The sequence below is a fragment of the Rhipicephalus sanguineus genome, chromosome 6, assembly GCF_013339695.2.
Source record: "Rhipicephalus sanguineus isolate Rsan-2018 chromosome 6, BIME_Rsan_1.4, whole genome shotgun sequence".
Lineage (NCBI taxonomy): Eukaryota > Metazoa > Arthropoda > Arachnida > Ixodida > Ixodidae > Rhipicephalus > Rhipicephalus sanguineus.
The window spans coordinates 106,060,738-106,083,329 of NC_051181.1; the positions used below are offsets into that span (position 1 = coordinate 106,060,738).

General features: G+C 45.3%; 2 protein-coding genes across 3 annotated transcripts in view; one reads left to right on the top strand and one right to left on the bottom strand.

Moving 5' to 3' along the window:
* LOC119396092 (sodium- and chloride-dependent GABA transporter 1) overlaps positions 1-22,099 on the top strand; it is a 179,775-nt gene extending 157,676 nt beyond the window's left edge. For both annotated transcript variants that reach the window (XM_037663178.2, XM_049416901.1), the window contains exons 5-12: positions 808-942; positions 2,043-2,146; positions 3,063-3,187; positions 4,875-5,119; positions 11,798-11,900; positions 11,996-12,096; positions 13,674-13,844; positions 14,837-22,099. In XM_037663178.2, the coding sequence (XP_037519106.1) occupies positions 808-942; positions 2,043-2,146; positions 3,063-3,187; positions 4,875-5,119; positions 11,798-11,900; positions 11,996-12,096; positions 13,674-13,844; positions 14,837-14,968 (1,116 nt within the window). In that variant the 3' untranslated portion in view covers positions 14,969-22,099. The remainder of the gene's footprint in view (positions 1-807; positions 943-2,042; positions 2,147-3,062; positions 3,188-4,874; positions 5,120-11,797; positions 11,901-11,995; positions 12,097-13,673; positions 13,845-14,836) is intronic.
* The window catches only part of LOC119396089 (cathepsin L-like), a 543,104-nt gene that overhangs the window by 420,802 nt on the left and 99,710 nt on the right, over positions 1-22,592 (bottom strand). The window lies entirely within an intron of this gene.

The window sequence follows — 22,592 nt, forward strand, 5'->3', positions numbered from 1 at the left end:
AAAAGTTATTGAGAAGATACATTTTTTTTTTGCAAGTCACAGCAAGTTACTACAGTAATTTGTCAATTGGTGAAAGCAGGACGTTATTGAGCAAGTTGTATAAACCGAGCTGAAACTGTATGACTTGGTAAAGCCTTTTCTTGCTCGGTCCATCCAGCTGCTCTATTCTGCGACACCATGGCATCGTCATCCTTATGCTTTCATTGTTATATTTGTCATTGTGTTAGGCATCTTGGGAAACCTTCATAGCACTGTAATTTTCATTGCTATTTTTTTCATCATTGCTGTTGCATGTTGGTCAGTGAGTTCGTACAGAATTGAAACATTATATAACAGTGGGGGGCATCGGAGGCAGGGGGGAAGGTATGAACCTGCGACAGTAAATTAGTTCAAAGCTGCAGGAATGGTTGAAGTTTGCGCTGGTTTATTATTTAACACATGTATCAGAAAAGTTGACAGTGCTGCCAAGGTGCAATTATCAGTGGCTGCCGCTGTTGTCTACCGTGCAGCTGTAGGAGCTTTATAAGCTATTTTGGAAATTAAGATGGCCATATCAAGTGGCTCAGCCATGGTTTGGCACAGTTCTCATTGAAGAAACGTTGCATGAACTTATGAGGCAGCTCATTTGCACTAATGAAGTTGCAGTTGCTTAGCTGTGTCTGATAAGTAGACATAAATTAAATGTGTGCACATGCTGAGCTGTACAGTGCCAATGCTGCAAGCACCATGCTGCTGCACAAGATATCTAGTGTTACTGTTATAGTTCCTCAAGTTAATTACGTCATGTCACTGCTTTTCACATTACAGATTATTTGGTGCACAGCACTTTTCCCATACCTCATTCTCTTCATCCTGTTCATCCGTGGAGTCACATTGGAGGGTGCCTCTGAAGGACTCCTCTACTACCTGCGCCCCGACTGGAGCAAGCTCAGAGATCCAAGGGTGAGCCCGCAATTATCCTAATTTGTATTATACCGAGGCAAAGTAGCCTTCATTTTGCACTTGATGTGTGTCACTAGCTTAGAGAAAGAGAGCAAGATATGGTACCAATTAAAAATCATCAATGAACGCTGCCAGCTTTCTGCGTGGTTTGAGATTTATTTTGGGGGCACTTCAAACAAGAACTCATCTCTACATTGTTCCAGCAAGAACGATTTGAGCCACAAGTAGAAATGTTTTCAAAGTTTATTCACAAAATAATGTTATAACAGGCAATTAAGATTCAGAGACACTGAATGCAAATAGGCGTAGGAATATCTGTAAAAGAAATGAAGGCAAAGGTAAGGTCAGAATGGTGTTCAAAGAAAATGACAAACTCTTAAAAATATGCTTTTTCTCCATGTTGGATGTGCTCACTACACTAGCAGTGATTTAGTGGCAAAGGAAAGTTTGATTGCTGTTTTACATTGACTAGGCAAGTTGGTAGCATTAGTGCACAGGTAAGTCCAGATATTCAATTGATCAAACAAACCTAGCTATGAAAAATTGATCAGCTACTGTATTATTCGCATTCTTTTATAGTCAGTTTTCCCATAAAACTGAGGCAATAAGAAAACATGAAATATTGGTGGAAGTATGATAATTATAAGTAAGATCTCGAAGTTGGGCACTGCCTTGTAAAATAAAAGTTGGCAGCTATGTCACTACACTTCACGTGGTTAACACTGAAGTGGGTCCTGGGTCAAGAGAATGTGCTTCGCTAAAAAAATCTCTCAAAGCATTACGCAAAGAGTAAAGTGAAAGCACATTTCCACGTCAGTTTAGTTGGCTCCCGCAGTAGTCACTGGCTGTTTCCGCTAGTAAATAGCGCATGGAAAAACACATGCACACATTCAACGTTGTGCGTCTGGCTCATTTGACTCGCTTATTATTGTTGGCCCATGTTGTTTGTAAGCATTCTGCGTACATGTACACAATGCATACGTTGTGTTGACAATGTGCGAGTGACCTCCGTTGTCAAGGTGTGATGAACTCTGAAAAGAGGATGACAAGCGTTGACAGGTCAATTTGTCACAGTGTCGCCCCTCCATTCTTGCACGCAGGTGTGGATCGCGGCTGGGACGCAGGTGTTGTTCTCATACGGCATCGGCATTGGTGCCAACGTGGCACTTGGCAGTTACAACAAGTATAACCACAACTTTTACAGGTTGGTGCAGATGATGAAACTTGCAAATAACAGAGCCAAATAACTGGCCACCAATGCAAGATCTCATTTGCTGCAATGATGTGCCGTAGAAATCATGCCTGAACTTGTTTTATTTTGTTTTCTGTTCATTTTCCGAGTCCTTTCTAGCTTTATCTAACATATTTGGGGTAAGAGATGTTCAGTAAATGTTCAGATCCTTCACCTCTCGGTCTCAATGAATAGTTAGCTCATTCCTATCGTACTTATATTCAGAATGCCCATATTCATGAGGCAAAATTATTGGCTTCAAGTTTCATACGAAAAATTCACCACATGTATCAGTTAAAAATTTTTATGTTGTCACTGGTATAAAAATTGCAACAGTCACACAAAACCCTTGCCCAGCTGTTTTGTTAAATGTATACATTACCTTGTGGGTTTGTTCACTCTAGGTATGCTTGAATAGCGAAATTTGCGTAATTCTTTCTTGAATCAATATTTCAAAAATACCAACTAATATTTCCCTACTTCTTTAAGCAGGAAAAGAAACATGTAGAGGAAATGTTTTAGAAGAAACTCATGCTTATTTCCTTTTCATTCAATGATATACATAATACTCTGTGGAAGTACATTACTTTGATTACCTTTATGCAAAAAAAATAACAGTAAAATCTGACCACATTTTCTGGATGGCTTAGAACCAGAGAGCAGCAGCTGGCAATGTTCATCGCATGCAAGGTTTAGTAAATGCAGTAACCGTGTGCAATTAGTAATTAACTGAATATTTAAAGAAACTGATTATGTAAAATTTCTCATAGTATTAAAATAGCATCTCAACATCTTGAGTATTCAAGCATCTCTAGCTCTTTGTTGAGCTGCATTCATACTGTGTTGGCAGTTTCGGCTCATAATATGGCACTCCGTTTGTTGCTTGCAGGGATTCCATGATCGTGTGCACCATCTGCAGTGGAACAAGTCTTTTTGCTGGACTGGTCATATTTGCAGTTCTAGGTCACATGGCCCACATACAAGACAAGGATGTCTCAGAGGTGGCACGATCAGGTAGCCTTCACATTGCATTTGTCCTTCAATTATGTAACTTGCGTGTAACTCTTTGCTGCTAGTTTTTAGAACTGACATGTTATGCACTAACATTTGCTCCCATAAAGCGTATACAGTCATTGCACCTGGGCAGCACTGTAATAACTCGTAGAATAGCAAAGAAGCTTGAAAAAACTGTAAGTGTGCTGCATAACATGCTGACGAGTGGAAATTAAGTGGTATTGATGTAACATTAAAGCATTGGTAGTGGACAGCATGGATTAAGAGGTGTAGCTGACCCTGTCCTCGAGATTAACAGGATGAAATGGATGTGGACAGAGTGCGTAATGCACTAAAGTAGATTACAAATGATATATATTAAAGCAATACAATGGGATCTGCAAAAAGTGGTGCATTATGATAAATGGTGGATGGTGCAGTAAGGTTAGAAAATTTTCAGGCGTAAAGTGGAGCCAACTGCAGCAAGACAGGTGCAATTACACTGTTTACTGGAAAGGACTTGGTTTAACAAAGTACATCAAATAGAACATGGACACCAATGCATTATCTCGTTCTGGTAACCATTTCTCAGCGGCTAACGCCTGTTGCAATGTTTAATCACATTTAGATCCCTTGGTGCAAAGATGCACCTGCATGTATTAAAACTTCCCCAGTGCTGTCACTGAATCTGCCTGATGTAGCAACAGCATCCTGTGTAATCGAATTGTGTCTATGATGCAAATAGCGGTGCACATTCCAGAATGTAAGCGAGCACGAGTGCCACTGGTTATGCTGGAATCTGTGACGAGGTAAATACGCATTAGCAGCGAAAATAAAACATGAACAAACAAAGATGCACGCAGGACGACACACACGTGCGTCCTGTGTGCATCTTTCTTTGTACCTGTTTGATTTTCACAGCTAATATGTATTCAAGCCAAAACCAAGTTGCCCAACTTTCAGCTTTAAAGGGACACTAAAGAGAAACAATGAATCGGTTTAGATCGATAAATTGTGCTCTGAGAACTCTAATGTCATTAATTTCGCCATCATAGGTTTATTAATAGAGGAGAAAGTCAAGTTCAAAGTTTCATTTTTAAATTTCGCGCCGAAATCTCCCCATGTGACTTCACGGATTTCATAGTGTATTTATCGTATTTTGGCGCCATTGGATGAACAAAATTACCCCAAACTTGGTATGTAAGTCTATCGCCCCCTCAGAGGACAATGTACTTCATTTTTACCGATTAGGAACCACGTAGTCCCTAGCAGGCACCGTCAAAACATGTGAAGTTACGGCAAATGGTACGGAAACTTAATGTGGCGTCGCCACCCACATTTTGTTTTTGTGTGTTTTCTCGCTTACTAAGCGCCTTCTCGCAGCAAGCGTGGTGTTTTTGGGATTGTGAAAGAGTGCTTAACTAATATGAGAAAAATCGTTTTGCTCTTTAGTGTCCCTTTAAGTGTAATGAGTTGTGTATTACAAACAGCCAAAATGTAGGATCAATTGATCAGATTTCTGTGACTGAAGATTTATACACTAGGAGTGCTACTATTGTTTGTTGAGACAGAAGTTCACCGAATAAGGCATTAAATTTGTGACTCACTTTCACACTAGCTGGCTATTCCCAATTGCTACAGTACAGACTGTGGCTACATTGTAATGATTTGCTTCGTGCCCTCACCCACTGCTGTGCTTCGCATGCAGGTCCTGGCCTAGCGTTCTTGGCCTACCCCGAGATGGTGGTGCAGTTACCCTTTGCACCGGTCTGGGCAGTACTCTTCTTTCTCATGCTCATCGTTCTGGGCATTGACAGCCAGTTCTGCACTGTCGAGGCGCTTGTGACGGGACTGGTGGACGAGTTTGCCTCCACACTCAGACCGTACCGCCGCCTGTTCACTCTGAGCGTCGTCATCGTGCAGTTCTTGCTGGGTCTACCCCTGGTAACTCAGGTAAGAAGAAAGTGACATCTGACACACACACAACAGTGCAATGCTGTTCTGTGCACGTTGCTTGGTTACAAGAACAACAGAGAAACAAGGCCATTCACTACTAATGACAGTATCTCGAGAGCGTTTCTTCTAAAGGGCCAACACACATGATTCGCCAAACTATGCACAATATTCTTGTACATCTGCCTCTCTTCTCTCCAGATATGTAGGCTTTCTACATACAAAATGGAGTGGGGCAGGTTGTGTATGATACAATCTACATGCACATTTTGTGCATGTGGGTTTGTGTAGAGGTTCACAGATTTTGCTCATGTGGTTAATCACTGTACTTGAATATTGCTGTATCTTTCTCGTCCACTACGATGCCCAAGTCTGTTATATTGCCGCGAGTCTTATATTTCATGAGTGTAAGCTTCACCCACAAAGGCTGTGGGCAACGCGCTGCGCAGGCCTCGCCGTGATGTGTAGGAAGCTTCGCGATTGTTTTGGAACAATCTGTTAAGATTGCGCGCCGCACGAGAATGTTCCAGCTTTGTCGAGAGATAACGCCGCCACCAGCGATGTCGCTGGAAAGTTCGATAGCGCCTGTATAAAAGCCGACGCGCTTGACTGCTTGTCAGTTGATCGACGGACGACGCCCTGTTCGCCGCTATCATTGTACAGCGTGCATTGCTGTAGTGCTAGTTCTCATTTTCCGGCCACAAGTTCGGCCAAATAAACAGTTTCATCCTACAAACGCCGACTGCTGTGTTCGTCGACGTCACGACCACGTGACATCTGGTGGAGGTGCTGCTTCATGATCCGGACGCCACCGCGGAGCGCTGACCCAAGCCCAAGCCGCGGAGAAGACGACGCTACAGACAACCCGGATCGTCGTACCAGCCGCCGGCAGAAGGGACTGCACCCAGAGTACGGGCTCCTTCCTGAAAACACCAGGCAGCCCAAGACCGTCACATCGACCGCCGAGACGATGACAGCCCCCATGCCGCCTACAACGGTCGTGATGCAACAGCCAAAGGAGCCACCGACTTTCCGTGGATCGTCGTTTGAAGACCCGGAGAGCTGGCTGGAGACGTACGAGCGAGTCGCCACCTTCAATCACTGGGACTCGGAAGAGAAGCTGCGCCACGTCTTCTTCTACCTAGAAGACGCCGCGAAGACGTGGTTCGAGAACCGAGAATCCGCCCTACAAACATGGGATCTCTTTCGGACGACGTTCCTAAGCACGTTCACGAGCGTGGTCCGCAAGGAACGGGCCGCGGCTATGCTGGAGACCCGTGTGCAGCTGCCCAATGAAAATATTGCCATCTACACGGAAGAGATGAATCGCCTGTTTCGACACGCCGACCCAAGTATGCCCGAAGAGAAGAAAGTGAGGTTCCTCATGCGGGGTGTCAAACAGGAACTCTCGCTGGATTGATAAGGAACCCGCCGAAGACGGTCGCTGGAATTTGCATCGGAGGCTTCCACGATCGAGAAAACGCTGAGATGCCAACGCGGCAATACAACCGCAGCTTCTCGGCTACAAGCTACGCCGACGTTCAAGCCACTAGGACCCGCCGACCTGCGTGAGACGATTCGAGCAATCGTGCAAGAGGAGTTGCGAAAAATTCTACCTCCGTCGCAACCTCAAGTAGAGTCCATCGCCGACGTCGTGCGCCAGGAGATCCAGCATTCACTCGGCGCGCCTCAGCTAGCAGAGCCGCAGCCGCAAGCTATTAGCTATGCTGCTGCAGCCCGCCGTCATGCTCCTCTTCCACGCCCCCGCCAAGACGCCACACCGCCGCCAGTACCGTCGCCAGTACGCCGCCGCCGCCACGACGCCCTACCGACCACCTGTCGGCCAGCGCAACACCCCGAGGAAGACCGATGTCTGGCGTGCCCCCGACAACCGCCCGCTCTGCTACCACTGTGAGAGGCCGGCCACACGTACCGCCGCTGCCAGTACCGACAGATGGGACTACGCGGATTCGCTATCAACGCGCCGCGCCCGCAGCCAGGCGAACGGCCGCGCGACATCAACGACTACCTCACCGGAAACACAGTGGCAAGAACGACGACCTTCCCCGCTCGCCGTCGCCCGGCCGCTACATGTCACCGCACCGCCGGCCGTACACTGGCCCAAACCGGGGCCGGTCGCCTAGCCCGTATCCGGAAAACTAAGGGCAGCAACCGATGGAGGTGCGGTTGCTGAACGACGAAATGCTGAAGATCCTCCGCCGTCGACGACGACGCAACGACGATGTTCCGAGCCCCCCGCCGCACGCCGAACGATGTCCTGAAGACGAACTTTGCGACCGGAAGCAGACCTGACGACGCAACGCGGAAGCAGCGGTGCAAACCGACGCAGCCGTGACCCGACGCCGCGACGTAACCGCAACGCAAGACGGCGGACTAGCGACCTCGACGTTCTGATCGACGGCCACAACGTCACCGCTCTCGTCGATACTGGAGCCGACTATTCCGTCATCAGTGGGCCGTTCGCAGCACAGTTGAAGAAAGTTAGGACTGCATTGGGAAGGCCCCGAGATTCCGGACCGCCTGGAGCCATCTGATAACGCCGATTGGGTCTGCACGGCACGAGTCACCATCAATAACCGGACTTATCCTGCGAGCTTTGTAATTCTACAAAACTGCTCCAGGGATGTGATACTGGGAATGGACTTCTAAGTGACCACGGCGCCGTCATCGACCTGAGGTCTGAGTCGATAACACTGAACTCAGACAAAGCGCTCCCGCCCCACACGATGCCAGGCAACCATGCATTGAATGTGATAGAAGAGCAGGTGACCATTCCGCCGCGCTCCGCCCGTCATTATTTCCCGTCGGCACCGAAAAACCTGCGAACCTTGAAGGCGTCTCGAGGGCGATCAGCACCTCCTCCTGAACCGTCAAATTTGCGTCGCACCGAGGTATAGCCAAGCTGCGTGCGGAAAGCAAAGTAGTGGCTGACAAACTTCAGGCCACGATATAGGCACCTCAACTTCGGTACGACGGTTGCCTACATCGACGAATTGTTAGCCGCCAGCGATGCTTTCGCCCTCTTCGATGCTGCCGAACATGCTTCGACAATAGAGGTCCCGAACCGGATTTGACGTCAACCCAAGCCTTCCGAGGCCAACAAGACCACTCAAAACCCTGCTCTTGCAATACAAGGACTGTTCTCGTCGTCATCGCGGGTCCGACAAACGCCCCTTGCGACGCACCGCTTATAACAGAAGAAATTCTCGACCACTCCGTCAGAGCCCATACAGAGTTTCTACTCGAGAGCGCGACGCGATAAGAACAAGTCGACGAGAGCTATGCGACAACATCATCCAGCCGTCCAAGAGTTGTGGGGCGTCACCCGTGGTATTAGTGAAGAAGAAGGACGGGACACTGCGTTCTGCGTTGATTACCGACAGCACTGACACAAGATCACGAAGAAGGACGTGTACCCCCCTCCCCACGAATAGACGACACCCTGGATCGACTTCACAACGCGACGCACTTTTCGTCGATGGACCTCAAGACGCTACCTGGCAAATCGAAAGTCGACGAGAGAGACCGAGAAAAAGGACTGCCTTTATAACCCACCGACGGCCTCTTTGAGTTCAAGGTCATGCCTTTCGGTCTTTGCTCGGCACCTGCGACGTTCCAGGTGTCATGGACACCGTACTGGCCGATTGAAGTGGCAGACGTGCCTTGTGTATTTGGACGACGTCGTCGTGTTTTTCCTCGACCTTCGACGAGCATCTTCCGCGGCTTGAGGCAGTACTTCAAGCATCAAGGCTCTGGACTGACGCTGAAGCCAGAAAAGTGCAGATTCGCGTATGAGAGCTCTTGTTTCTGGGTCATGTGATCGCAAGTCTGGAGTGCGCCCAGACCCGCGGAAAAACAGCTGCCATCGCCGACTTTGCGCCACCCACCGACAGAAGGCCGTGCGCCGATTTTCTCGGCTTCTGTGCCTATTACTGACGCTTCGTCAAAAACTTTTCACGGATCGCCGAACCACTGACGCTTCTCACGAAGAATAACGTGGAATCAGGTGGGAAACGGCGCAAGTGGCAAGCCTTTCAAGAACTTAAAACGACGCCTGCAGACCCACCCATACGTGCGCAGTTCGACGATTGCGCCGATACGGAAATACACCCGACACAGACAGCGTAGTACTCGGTGCCGTCCTTGTGCAAAAGACTGACGGGCTTGAAAGGGTTATCAGTTTGCTAGCCGGTCCACTATCCAAGGCAGAAGCAAACTATTCCACAACAAGAAAAGGAATGCCTTGCCATTCTCTTGGTACGTAAAAGTTTCGCCCTACCGCTATGGCAGGCCCTTCAAAGTTGTCAGTGACCATCACGCCTTGTGTTGGCTACTAACTTGAAGGACCCTTCAGGTCGTCCTCGCCAGATGGATCTGAGGCTTCAAGAATTTGATATTACCGTCGTGTACAAGTCTGGACGAAAACTACTCTGACGCCGACTGCCTGTCTCGTGCCCCCGTCGAACGCGCCGCCGCAGACGACGACGATGACTGCTTCCTCGGAACTATAAGTGCCGACGACTTCGCCGAAAGGCAACGGGCCGACGCGGAACTGGGGGGCCTTATTGAGTACCTCGAGTGCAAGACCGCCGTGGTTCCGAAGGTATTCAAGCGAGGACTGCCGTCATTTTTCTTACGGAACGGCGTTCTCCTGAAGAAGAACTTCTCGCCACTTCGAACCGACTACCTTCTCGTCGTGCCCTCATCATTGCGACCAGAAGTCCTCCAGGCCCTACACGACGACCTGACGGCTGGACACCTCGGCGTTTCCCGAACGCTCGCCAGAGTACAGGAAAAATACTACTGGCCACGCCTTGCTGCCGACGTCGCCCACTACGTTAAGACTTGCCGAGATTGCCAGCGACGGAAGACACCGCCGACTAGGCCAGCGGGACTTCTGCAGCCAATCGATCCACCTCACCGCCGTTCCAGCTAATCGGGATGGACCTACTGGGGCCGTTCCCGACGTCGACTTCCGGCAACAAGTGGATCGTCGTAGCGACTGACTACCTCACCCGCTACGCCGAGACAAAGGCCTTGCCCCAAAGGGAGTGCCGACGAGGTAGCCAAGTTCTTCGTGGAGAACTCGTCTTGCGTCATGGGGCCCCAGGAGGCTCCTCATCACAGACAGAGGGACCGCTCTACTGCTGACCTAACTCAGGCGATCTTGAAGTACAGCGAGACGAGCCACCGCCGCACCACCCGCCTACACCCGCCGACCAATGGCCTCACCGAGCGTCTAAATAAGGACCATCGCCGACATGCTCGCCATGTACGTCGACGTTGAGCACAAGACGTGGGACGCCGTCCTTCCGTATGTGACCTTCGCTTACACACGGCCGTCTCAAGAAACGACGCAGATGACGCCGTACAAGTTGGTCTACGGAAGTGATCCCGGCGACGACGCTCGACGCCATGTTACCCAACGTCACCGCGAAGAAAAATGTCGACGCCGCATGCTTACCTTACAACGTGCCGAAGAAGGCTCGACAGCTGGCCACGCCGGCGCATCAGACTCAGCAGCACACCGACAGCCGTCGCTACATCTTCGACGACGCTTCGTCGAGTACCAGCCCGGCGACCGTGTCTGGGTCGGTACGCCAATACGACGACGCGGACTGAGCCAAGAAGCTTCTTCGACGATACTTCGGACGTACAGGGTACTTCGACGTTCTCGGCGTACTTGACTACGAGGTTGTCCCCGCCGGCATCACGAACTCCCAAAGGCGCCGACTCAGACCCGAGGTCGTGCATGTGGTGCGCCTTAAAACGTACTATTCTCGTTACGCGCACCTGAGGACTCTAATGTTTGCTTTCTTATTAGTTTTCTTTAGTATTTCATGTATTCATGTTCTGTTTTTTAAGCATCGGGAACGATGCTTTTTCAGAGGGGGCATTGCCGCGAGTCTTATATTTCATGAGTGTAAGCTTCACCCACAAAGACGGTGGGCAACGCGCTGCGCAGCCTCGCCGTGATGTGTAGGAAGCTTCGCGATTGTTTTGGAAACAATCTGTTAAGATTGCGCGCCGCACGAGAATGTTCCAGCTTTGTCGAGAGATAACGCCGCCACCAGCGATATCGCTGGAAAGTTCGATAGCGCCTGTATAAAAGCCGACGCGCTTGACTGCTTGTCAGTTGATCGACGGACGACGCCCTGTTCGCCGCTATCATTGTACAGCGTGCATTGCTGTAGTGCTAGTTCTCATTTTCCGGCCACAAGTTCGGCCAAATAAACAGTTTCATCCTACAAACGCCGACTGCTGTGTTCGTCGACGTCACGACCACGTGACAATATGCAAACTTTGATGTTCTAATTAGCACACGCATTGGGCTACCTTCAACTTTTCTTTTCACACTCGCAGTGAATCGTATTCTTGCTCACGTGAACTATTCTGTATTATTTCGTTGTCAAAACCCCACTCTTCTAATAAGCCTGCCAAAGAGTTGACAATATAAATTAATGAAATAAACAAATTTATAAACTGAATTAGGTAATGGTTGTGCTGTGTGGCCGGTCTTGTGTCTCCATTGGTTCTATGACAATGTTCAAGACTAACTTCTGTGCTATTATGCGGAAACATCCTGTAGTGAGCTTTTTATATGCTTTGTATTGTTGCGTTCGAGTGCTCCACATTAGTATTTCATCTATTTTACAGGGAGGCATGTACATCTTCCAGCTGATGGACTTCTTCTCAGCCAGCGGTGTCTCATTGCTGACTGTCGTCTTCTTTGAGATTGTCGGCTTTGCCTGGATATATGGTACGCACACAGTCTCGGCAGCGGTTTGCTGTCATCTGTTTCTACACAAGTGTCACATGAATTGACTTATATGACCTTCACTGCCTCCACTGCAGGTGCAAAAAGAATCTACGCCAACATCAAGGACATGGTAGGCTTCACGCCAAACAAGTACTTCTTCTTCTGCTGGCTTTTTGCAGCTCCCTGTGTGATCGTCGTAAGTGTGTTCTTCAGTGACTATATATATATACTAACATGTAAATCTACAACAGTGACACATTGTTACCTGAGTGATGTTATAAAAAAATGTGCTTCTGGTAATTTTTGGGCAGCCATACCTTGGGTCCTTTCAGTGCCCCACACCACTGCCCTATACAGTACAAACGTATTTTATAAATGTACTTCACTAAGATTGTGTTAATGCCACTTCTATTACTTAGTCTTTTCTTAGAATCATTTGCATGATTTGCTCTTTCCATCTGTTCATCTCCTTAGGTCGGTAAAGGGTGCGATCTAGTAAGAATGTCAGCTACTTGAGAGCAGCGCTTTGTGCCACCATCCTCTGCGCTATCCTTTTTGTACTAATGATAATTATGATATGAATATGCACCACCTAACCAGCCTATCAATTTGTTCTGCGTGACACCCTGACACTTCCTTTTCAGTTATTTTAATGATACAATATAGGGCTGCCATTTATGATCAGTACATGAAACTAGGGAAAGCTGCACATAATACAAAGCATTCACTTTTTAAGCATAATTACAGTTAACGGGTTGTACTTATCTAAAATGGTTACTCTGATAATTGTTTAGACAGCCCGAACTTTCTGAGCCATTGAACAAATTAAAGGACTCATGACACCTAATTTTCGATCATAATCTGCATAAATGTGGATTAATCCTCATGTGCTCGTGAAGAAGCTGGTGAAATTTAGTGCATTTTGTCAAGAACTTAATTTATAATTGAACGTTTTTATAAACATGCAAGTGGACTGAGAGTCTGGCAATACTAGTGCACTCGTGAGCCGTAACGTAACAAGCTGCTTGCTGGTGAGCGTCTGCATTCCGGCAAATGATTTGGTTCTGTGCTCAACTGCGTGTGCAATAGACCTATTTCAGATTTTTTCAGCTTGGCAATGAAACTGAATGATCTGCAACAGCTGAAACTTTGGTAGAAGACGATGGCTGTGCTCCATGCAGCACATGACAATGCCATGGCAAAATGGCGGTCGCCGGTGGTGGGCGGGGTTTATTGCCGGAGACTTCTAGGGCTTATTTCGCACTAAAATATTTTTCACAGTCCATTTTTCATGAATGTATAGGCACAACAGACCATTTACTTCTATTCTTCCCTGAAAACAACAAATTCTTGGGTGACCATGTAGTGGCCCCTTTAAGAATTTGTAAGAAAGAAGGTGGACACACTGGTCAGAAGTGCTGTCGCCGTTGTGTGGCTTGGAGCCGGTCCCCATTTTGCAGAGTTCTAACTGCTGGTGCTACACAACCATTGCTGACACTTAGTTATCCAAATACTCCCCTTAACAAGTGGTGAAGATTCGGGGTACTAACCCGCACACTTTGTAGTTTCCTGTACCTTAGAGAGTGTTTCAGTGGTGGCAGGTCTTGTATTTGCATCACACACTCTTGTGAAAGCTCTTATCACACGGTTAATCTTATAAGTGGATGATAAATAAGTAACTGTCATGATACTACATTACAGGCATCATAAATCATTTGCAATTTCTATTGCATAGGAGTGGAAACACTGAAGCCTTAATTTGCTTTTGTGCAGGGAATGCTGGTGTTTTACATAGCCGTGCCTGAGCCAGTTACCTACTCGGATCACTACGTCTACCCCTGGTGGGGTGAGATGGTCGGTTGGGGCATGGCTCTTGCCTCCATCATCTGGATTCCCACCTATGCCATTTACTATCTCTGGAACAGCTCAGGAACCCTCCTGGAGGTAGGCATATTTCTTCAGATATCCTACTGTTTGCAATTGTGCATACATATAGCTTGTAAGTGCATATATATAGATCCACACCCAGTCAGGTGGTTAATGGGATGCTTATTGCATGTATAAAAATGATAGTTCATGTACAGGTGTCATTGCAATGTGTTTCGTTGGCTTTCAGAAGACTAATGAGAATGATTTTAGAGTGACAAAGTATTGTTTTGAAACTTAATTGTTACTAATTTCGCAGCAAGGTTGACTATATTAGAAAAAGGAAAAAAGTCTAAGGAACCTTGGCATCAGTCTGCCTGTGTACTTTCATAGGATCCAAACTGTATAATTTTGTATTTCGCTCATTGTCGCGCAGTAAATGATCTCACGAACTAAGCTCATTATTTACTTTCCTTAGAATGCAATTTATTAATACCTTTGTAAATAAAAAAATTGGCTCCATCTCAAACAGGCAGTGTTCAATATCCATGATGTCATGGTGAGCTGGTGTGGGAACTTAAATGTGACAGTGCCACCCGTGCTTCATTATTCGCAGTGTCTTTTCTTGTTTATCAATTAAGGCTTTACTCGCAGTAATAGTGGATTTTATTGAAAGAAATTCATTTAATGATACAGCCAAACTTATTCGTCCCATTAGTGTCCCTTTAAGATTCACAAAGTGAGTTTGAACAACTGCCATCAAACCGTGGTTCTGTTATCTTTTACATAGAAAACAGCAGTGAACTTATCACCCACATGCATATCCTTTGTTAAGATACCATAGGGTACTCACAATTTTCTCTACTCGCAAAGTGTCGCGCAGATAAGGTGATGAACTGTGCAATGAAACAATGAAGAAAAAGTGTGTACTGACTGTATGACTGTACCTGGGAAAGAAGTCTGTAAAATTATCGGGTTGCCAGGAAACCGATTTAAAAACATTCGGTTAATTGCAGAAAAACTGAAGTCACATGTGGTGAACTGATTTATATGTCTATTGTTTTTTGCAGCGCATCAAGAAAGGTGTGACCCCACAAGTTGTGCCACGCAAGGTCCAGGAGGGCAGCCCCACTTCTGATGAGAGCCTGGCCTTGGAGCCGCCCACCAACATAGTGCGAGTGCTGCTTCAAGAAAAGTCCTGATCACTGTCACCGCAACCACCAATGCTCGGTCTGAACTTCAGTTGACTTGTTTTTACGGCAACCCGGCGTGCAAAACGTGGGGTCGATTGCCGGTTTGGCGAAACTCGACGGCGCTCGTTTCTCTGCCTGTTGGTTCGGCGAGAACACGCCGTCCCTCTCTCTTCACATTGTCCTCTTTTACTATCTTAATTTCTACCACCTCAAATTCGCCAAACACGTGCAGGGGATACAAAATGCCGATTCGCGGCCTGTGTCTGTCCTTTCAATGAAGCGGCACACGCATGCTTCAAGTAAGGGCCGCTCCTGCCCAGGACGCAGCGAAAAAAACAAGACGTTTACATCACTCGCTGCTGTAGACAATGTCAACTTACTGTCGTCCGACAGTCGTAGGATAACCTGTCCCATGGTTAGTGTGTAGTATAGGAAACTTGTCATTTCTGCCACAGTTAGTGTGGCATAACGGAAGGCAGTGGAAAGAATAACGCAGTTGACTAGGGTAAAAAAAAAAACTGGCTACCTTCGTGGCTGTCCAGTAAAATGTGCAGCACTTCACAGCGCTGTTTCCTGTGACATGTGCCAGGAAAGAAGCATCTGCAACGATTAACCAAAATGTTTTGGCTAGTTCGGATTATGTGCTGCAAGTTGTTTCCTTGCGTGAATATTCGTGAAAAGTGCACGCAGAGTATGGAGAGAAATGAGAATCGCAGCAAAAGAGATTGCAGTTTGTGAACCTGCCTCGTTGAAGCCAAACATTGCGTTAGCCGCCATTCCCAGTGTTCTTGTGTGCCATGACTTAGAAAACAATGTTTGTCTTCCATGAATGTGAGAGAAACAAATTCCTGACAACTTTAAAGGAGGTAATAGGGATACGACATGAATAAGGTCATGTCCGTGACGAAAGAGCAAACAGAACACCTCTTGCCCAATCGTTATGCGATTACAGTTCCTGTGAAACTGTGAATATACCGATAGCGTATGAGAAAACTACCACAACGGTTCAAGTGGTCTTGTTTTGCGTGATAACGGCAAGTTGTGGATTGCTCTGGACTTCCAGTTGTGAATGTGATAACGCGGCATTGACGGAAGAGATTGCGTTGGATAAATGTGCTCGCAGTCGATAAGACAAGGTGTGGCAGTTGTTGCAATGTAATGCAATGTTTGGCATCGTTCAGGCCTGAAGCAGTGATGTAAAGAAGCTGAGAAACTAAGGTATACTTGTAAGAACACTAAGGTGACCATTTGGGCATGTTGGTAAGACGTGATGGAAACTAAAAGCGCTCCGGACGAGGACAGAGAAGAGGCTTGAGACGCACGAGCACTCGTGCGTCTCAAGCCTCTCCTCTGTCGTCGTCTCATGCGCAGTTTCTATCAAGTAAGAGCATCGGCTTCAGTTTTTCTTGGAAAGCTGGTAGGAGATGAGGGTTGTAGGCTTCATTCCACTCGTAGAGAAATGTCTGGCATAGCACTGAGGATTTAAAATGTACCATGGTGTTGCTATTCCTCATTTTTTTCTTCTGTAAAAATGAAATGCATTTTCAGTTTCCTGAAGGTTCATGGAAGTGTATGAATCCTCACTCAAGCGTTCATTTTTGTTTACATTTTTTTAACTGTCATGATGCAGGACATCGGAACTTTTTCAAAACACCCTGAGATGCTGACTTTATCAGTCATTCCTTAAATTAAGCACAGCTGCCCAGTATGAACTATGTCAGTGATGACATAATAAGCGACAACTTTTTGTTTTTCATCTGGAACATAGGTGTCAGTAAAAAAAAAAGAGAGCTTAAGATTAAGGCAATATCAGACTCATAGGCGATGTGCATCGCCGCTGACTTACTCATGAACTTTTTGTCGGCAATAAAATTATCCCGCACTGTTTCAGGACCTTGCGTAGCAAAACCAACAATGCAAACACTTCACCACATTGCTCAAGCTGTGTTATGGATAACCCATGTGATAATTTGGATATTATGTCAGACTCATGTTCAGTGGTGAAACGCATAATTACTGGACTTTTGTATGCTCCGTTACTGGTGTCCTGCGGAGCACATGTACATATTGTGTAAATAAGACGGCACGTACCATACAATACTGTGCCAAAATATGTGTCACTTGTTTTGTGAAATGAGCACCCTTAAATGCATGAACATGTAAAGAAAAAGTGAAACATTTTGTTTGTGCTGAATGTAGTAGACGTTCTATTACTGAGAGGCAGAAACAAGCCTCGAACTGTAGTTGCTTCATCCTGCAGTCAATGGTGGTTACATATAAGCGAAACAATGCAGTACGACTTACAAGAGTGTATGTACATGGCGCATGACAGATTCACTGAACACTTGTGCAGTACACTTCAATCCAACCGATTCAAAGTCGCAGACATCCTGAACGGAAGAAACTCTGTCTCCAGCATCGTATGTACTGATCGTGAACGTGTGCACTTCGAGTATGTTTGATTCCTACAGCTAAGTATGATATCAAGGAGCACACATTCTGTGAGCAGCAAAATATGCGGTAAGCAAGGACAAAAAGCCCAGCATTTATCAGAATTGCATTGAGATTAGCTATTGCATTGAGATTGCTATTGCTATTGAGAATTGCTATTGCATTGAGATTTTTGAAATAACAAAAAAAAAGGCAATGCTGAATTTATTGCAAGACAAACCCTATGCTTCCATCGTATCCAGTTGGCAATTGGCTTGTAAGCAGTGTATTTCTTACTGCTGAGCACGAAACCGTGGTGGCTGCATATCACTGAGGACAGAATACAGAATCTTGCATGTTTATGTTTAAGGGCACATTAGCAAAGCCACATGCATAGTCTCAATTAATCTGGAGACAAGATATCAGTGTACCAAACAAACGAGGCCACACTGTTAGTGCTTGACACAGTTGTTAGTGCACTCAGTAAGTGCATGACAGATACATACAAGGAACATACAACGACGAGTATTTGTTTGTGCCTGTGCACCACATCACACTGATGTACCACAGGCACAATGCAAGACTAACCAGATCAGCAATCAGTCGTAACATTTTCAGGAAAGCTCTATAAATCGGTCTGGCTGAATTTTCAAACAAACTAGTAGCTCCCACTGGTGCCCACCTTTGCAGTGTTCAATTTAAAATGTGCTGATGAGATTTGTTTGTCAAAATTAACTGCTCCAACAGTTAAATTTCATAGGCAATAAAGGGTGCACAGCTTGCGAAGAAGCTGAATCTGTTGAATTTTATTTGTTTTTGGCCTCAGATTTTCACCTGCTGATCAGAGATTGACAATATAGTGAGCTGACACCGCAAGAAATGTGGGCCTGGTCAACGTACCGATTTCTTTCAAGTCTTGCTCTGTTTGTGCTTCGTCAGGGGTCTATGTAGCACACTGACTATGTTATTGCCATAACCAGCCTGTTCTATATGATAGCAGCTAGACTATGAAAGAAATCATTACATTATATACCGGCCACAGCTACCATAGCGCAAATTGTCTCTGTACTTTGTCAGTTTCACCACCTTTGACTATCGAGGGCATTTCCTGTGCTAACGAATTATCTCGATTCATTTTGATAGAGTTTTGGGCTCTCTTATGCATGTGCATTTAAACCTCGCACTGCCAAATTCACAAATTTACTCTACGTCTGTGAATATTCCAAGCTCAGAAGGTTGGCTCTGCGTGTTGTACGTTTTGCTGTGGTTTCACTTGTTTGTGCCGCTGAAAGCGAGTTTCTGAAAGCTTCCACTTCTATTTTACTTTCTCAACAGTTGTCACTGCTTCGTATGACATTTCTTTCTTTTTTATGCTTTTGTAATTTCGTGGTGCAGCGACAAAATTGATTTGAGTAAAACGTCAAGAAATTTTTGAGCATTGAATTCCCTCACACGATGCACTCGCAGCAAGTTATCTTTAAACGGTGCTGTACAAAAACACTTGCTCCACGTGTATCATGCATTCATGTTAAATTTTGCGGCAGCACAGGGCACACGGAGGCATGTTTCCCGCTCTTACTAGACTTGCTGTATAATTATTCGTACTTTTGCAGGACTCTGAAATCTGGCTTTAATGTCTTTTTGCTCAGTTATAACACGTGCCTAAAGCTTCTTGGTAAAAACATTTAAAAAAAAATTGGTTCTTGAGTGCTTACAATACGGAAATCCAGTACATCAAGTGAAGTGTTGCAATAATAATTGTAGCACCAAGGCGATCTAACACTTGAACAAGCATAGTGACAACTGAATGAATACAGTTAAACCTCACGTGAATATAACAAATTAGTATCGGTTATAATGAAGCAAGGATGAATAGTCTTGCCATTAATACAGTGTTATACGAATATGTGTTTATGAAGAATTTTCTGGTGTAACGAAGTCATTTTTGTATCAGACGCAGCTCGTTATAATGAGGTTTAGCTGCATTAATTGCTCTGAAGTCTCGCTGCACACTTGCTTTGTTGCTCTGTAAAAGCCCTAAAGGGCACCTTGTACATACTGCATTTGTACATATGTCACACATGTACCTGTTCACACCTTAGTGAGTCACATGCATCAGACAGGGACAGTGCCTTGGATGTACTTGACAAGAGAAAAAGTAAACATAAACATCGTCTAAGTATTTTGGTAAAAAAAGAAGGAGGATGTAATAGTGAGTTTGTATGCTGTTTGTCTGCAAATATGTCTGAAGCGTGAGTGGTGCTTGCAGAGTTCCGTTCACAGTAGCAATAGGCACAGTACGACTATGAAATGCAAACAAAGCCAGACGCTGTATTCCGTAATGATTCTTGTCATTGTCCATTCTTATTCGCTATCACTGCACTGCGCAAAGCAGTGCCTGTATCAGCCACACAATGGGATTAGTGATAAATAAGACAACTAAATAGGAGGTAAGGGTTTTTCATAAAATATGGCCCTGTGAACACTTCCATAGCACAATTACTATAATATCCAAAATCACTGCCCATGCCCAGGATTCACTGCTCTCATTTTATCGTATAATGCCTGTCTTAAAGCCACACTTGTAGATACCCTCAGTGCAAAATGCACGTTTGTGCATATTTGAATAACTGTAGAAGCACACCATGGATAACTGCGTGGGCCCTTTCAATTGTATACCCCTTGTGAAGACACACAGGCCACGTGCGTACCAGATGAAACATCAGCTGAAGTTAGCAAGCGACAATGCTACAATGGCACTGCTTGGAAACCTCGATAGTTCGAAGGCTACTGACCTGCGTTTTATCCAGGTGGTTCACTTCATGCAATGTGTTTGATACAACGAATGAATTATGCCGTCTGGCACGTGTTTCCAAAAATTACAACTACTGGTGGTATCTGTTGTCTATAGCCATGCTCAGTTCATAGACTTTTTTGCTGCACTATAAACACCACTCTGTCACCATCCACTTGTTTCAGAAGCAAAATGCAGGGGCATTGGATGGGTATGCGATTCAGGATATTATTATGATCCACAAAGCCAGTTTACAACCAGAAACAGTACACAGAGATAAATTCAATGGTGCTGTGATGAAAAATGATGGCACTAGGGGAAGCATTTGTCGATGAAGAACGGTTGTTGTAGAATGAAAGTTTAGCGAATCCAACCACTGACCTTCATAAAAGGCAAATGTGTGAATAACTCATGCCACTGCTGCTAAGAGTTGGTCTTGTCAGTTGTTATTCTCAAATTGCACTACTGCAAATAAAAAACTTTAAAGAAACAGAAGTTGTGCTGTGATTACACAGTGACATTCTGGGAAAGTTTTCTTCCGTTAAAGATCACGAGTACTAAACAGATTTTGTGTCATGTGGAAATGCTGGCAAAGACTCTGGTGCTTATCTTTCTAGAGCAGCTATTGAATGGCGATCATGCTATTAAAGAAAAAAAAAAAATGAACAGATCATGTATTTCTTTTGTTACTACAAGGGCTGTTCCAAGATCATAGCTTATAATCCTAAGCAAACCAGACATGCCAAGTGCATAGGCACAACAATTGTTTTGTCAAAGACATTAGTCGTTTGCTGTGCTGGGCATGTTTTAAAAAAATACAACTCTACTTTTGCAAGCAAAAACACATGGTGCTGTTGTCTTTGGTGTAATTAAAAATGTTTATTTTTGGTTAGCAAATACAAGTTGATGGTTATATGGAGCTTGTTGAAAAGATATATGCTGGGAGATTTATTTTTGCTCTTTTTCAGAGAAATTTAGATTGCAGCCGGACTAATAGTTTTAAAAGGAAGCATCACACCCATGCGACCTTGGCAAGAATAATGGCATAGGTGATGTTGATGTCACTGTATGCACAGCAGGTACGACAAAGTCATTAACATTAAATTTGCAGTAATTTAGTACTTGCTTGTCGTGCACTGCCTACTCAGAGCAATGCCAAGAAGCTCACTGGGTCAGCACTACATTTGCTGCAAACACTCACACGCTGATCAATATTTATTGGCAATACAATCAAGATGATGTTCGAACTGTGCACTGTACTGCCACTAAGTTTGCCTCTGTAGCATGGGTCTCATGTGCTGTGTACTTCACATTGAATTGTGCTGTGGTACTACTGGCAAGAAATAGCATTGTTTTCTTGTTAAAATTAGTCCCGGCATTTCAGTAGATGCGTGAAATAGTGGCCACAAACTGGCAAAGTTAGCGACTGTTTCACTGTTTGAAAAGAAATGCGATGTCTCCATTTAAAATAGTTGTAAGATCTTATATAAGTGCATCATAAAAGCACAAAGCAAAAGCTATATATATAGTTTTCAAGTAAGATTTCGTGGCACTGTCCATAAACACTATTTTACGCTACACCGAAGTAGTGCGGACGTACTGGTTAGTGAAAAAAAAAGTGTTGTTTGTTACTTCAGAGCTGACGCAGTTAGCATGCACGTCCACACAGTTTCACCATGTAGGTGTGGTGTCTTAGGCCAATCAATTGCGTGCGGTAGTACAATTACTCGAAATACCTATTCGACTGTATTTGTTGTAAATGTGTATAGCTGTTTTCACCGGGAAGTCTTTCCTCCTTGTGGAAAAGAAAAAAAAAGTATGTTTGTTTGCACTGTTTGTATTGGAAATTCCAAGGCATGATGTCTGTACATCCCCTGTAGATTCATTGTGTAGTAATAAAGGTTGATGTCCAGTGACATATGGTGTGTGGTCTCATATTGGACAATACAAGAGTGACAACAATCACAACAGCGGTTGCTGGATCCTCAAATGAGCTGCTCAGCTACAGTAAGTACAGCGTGGGACTATGCATGTACCAATGAGTACAGTAGCACTGATTTCCCAAATACCCAGTTTCCCATGTTTGGACTCCCACGTGACATGTCATCGTTTCGTGGCACTCGTGCACCTTACACTGCATGTCAGACAACAGTTATTTTTAGTGTTTTACACTACACAGGGACGTTGCTGCACAAAACTGCTGCACCTGAAAGGCAAACAAGCGTCACTGCAAGATACCTGCTAGCTCAGAAAGTGATAGAAAAAAACTCAGTGCCACTGCGCTCTGTGAAGGTGAGCGACGAGTGCAGCTGACGGTCACAAGCTCTCCTTTAGCAATTGTCTAAGGGATACATAAGCGTAGAGTTTTATTGTACGTTGCAGCCACCCCAAAGACACTGCTTTTGGGTG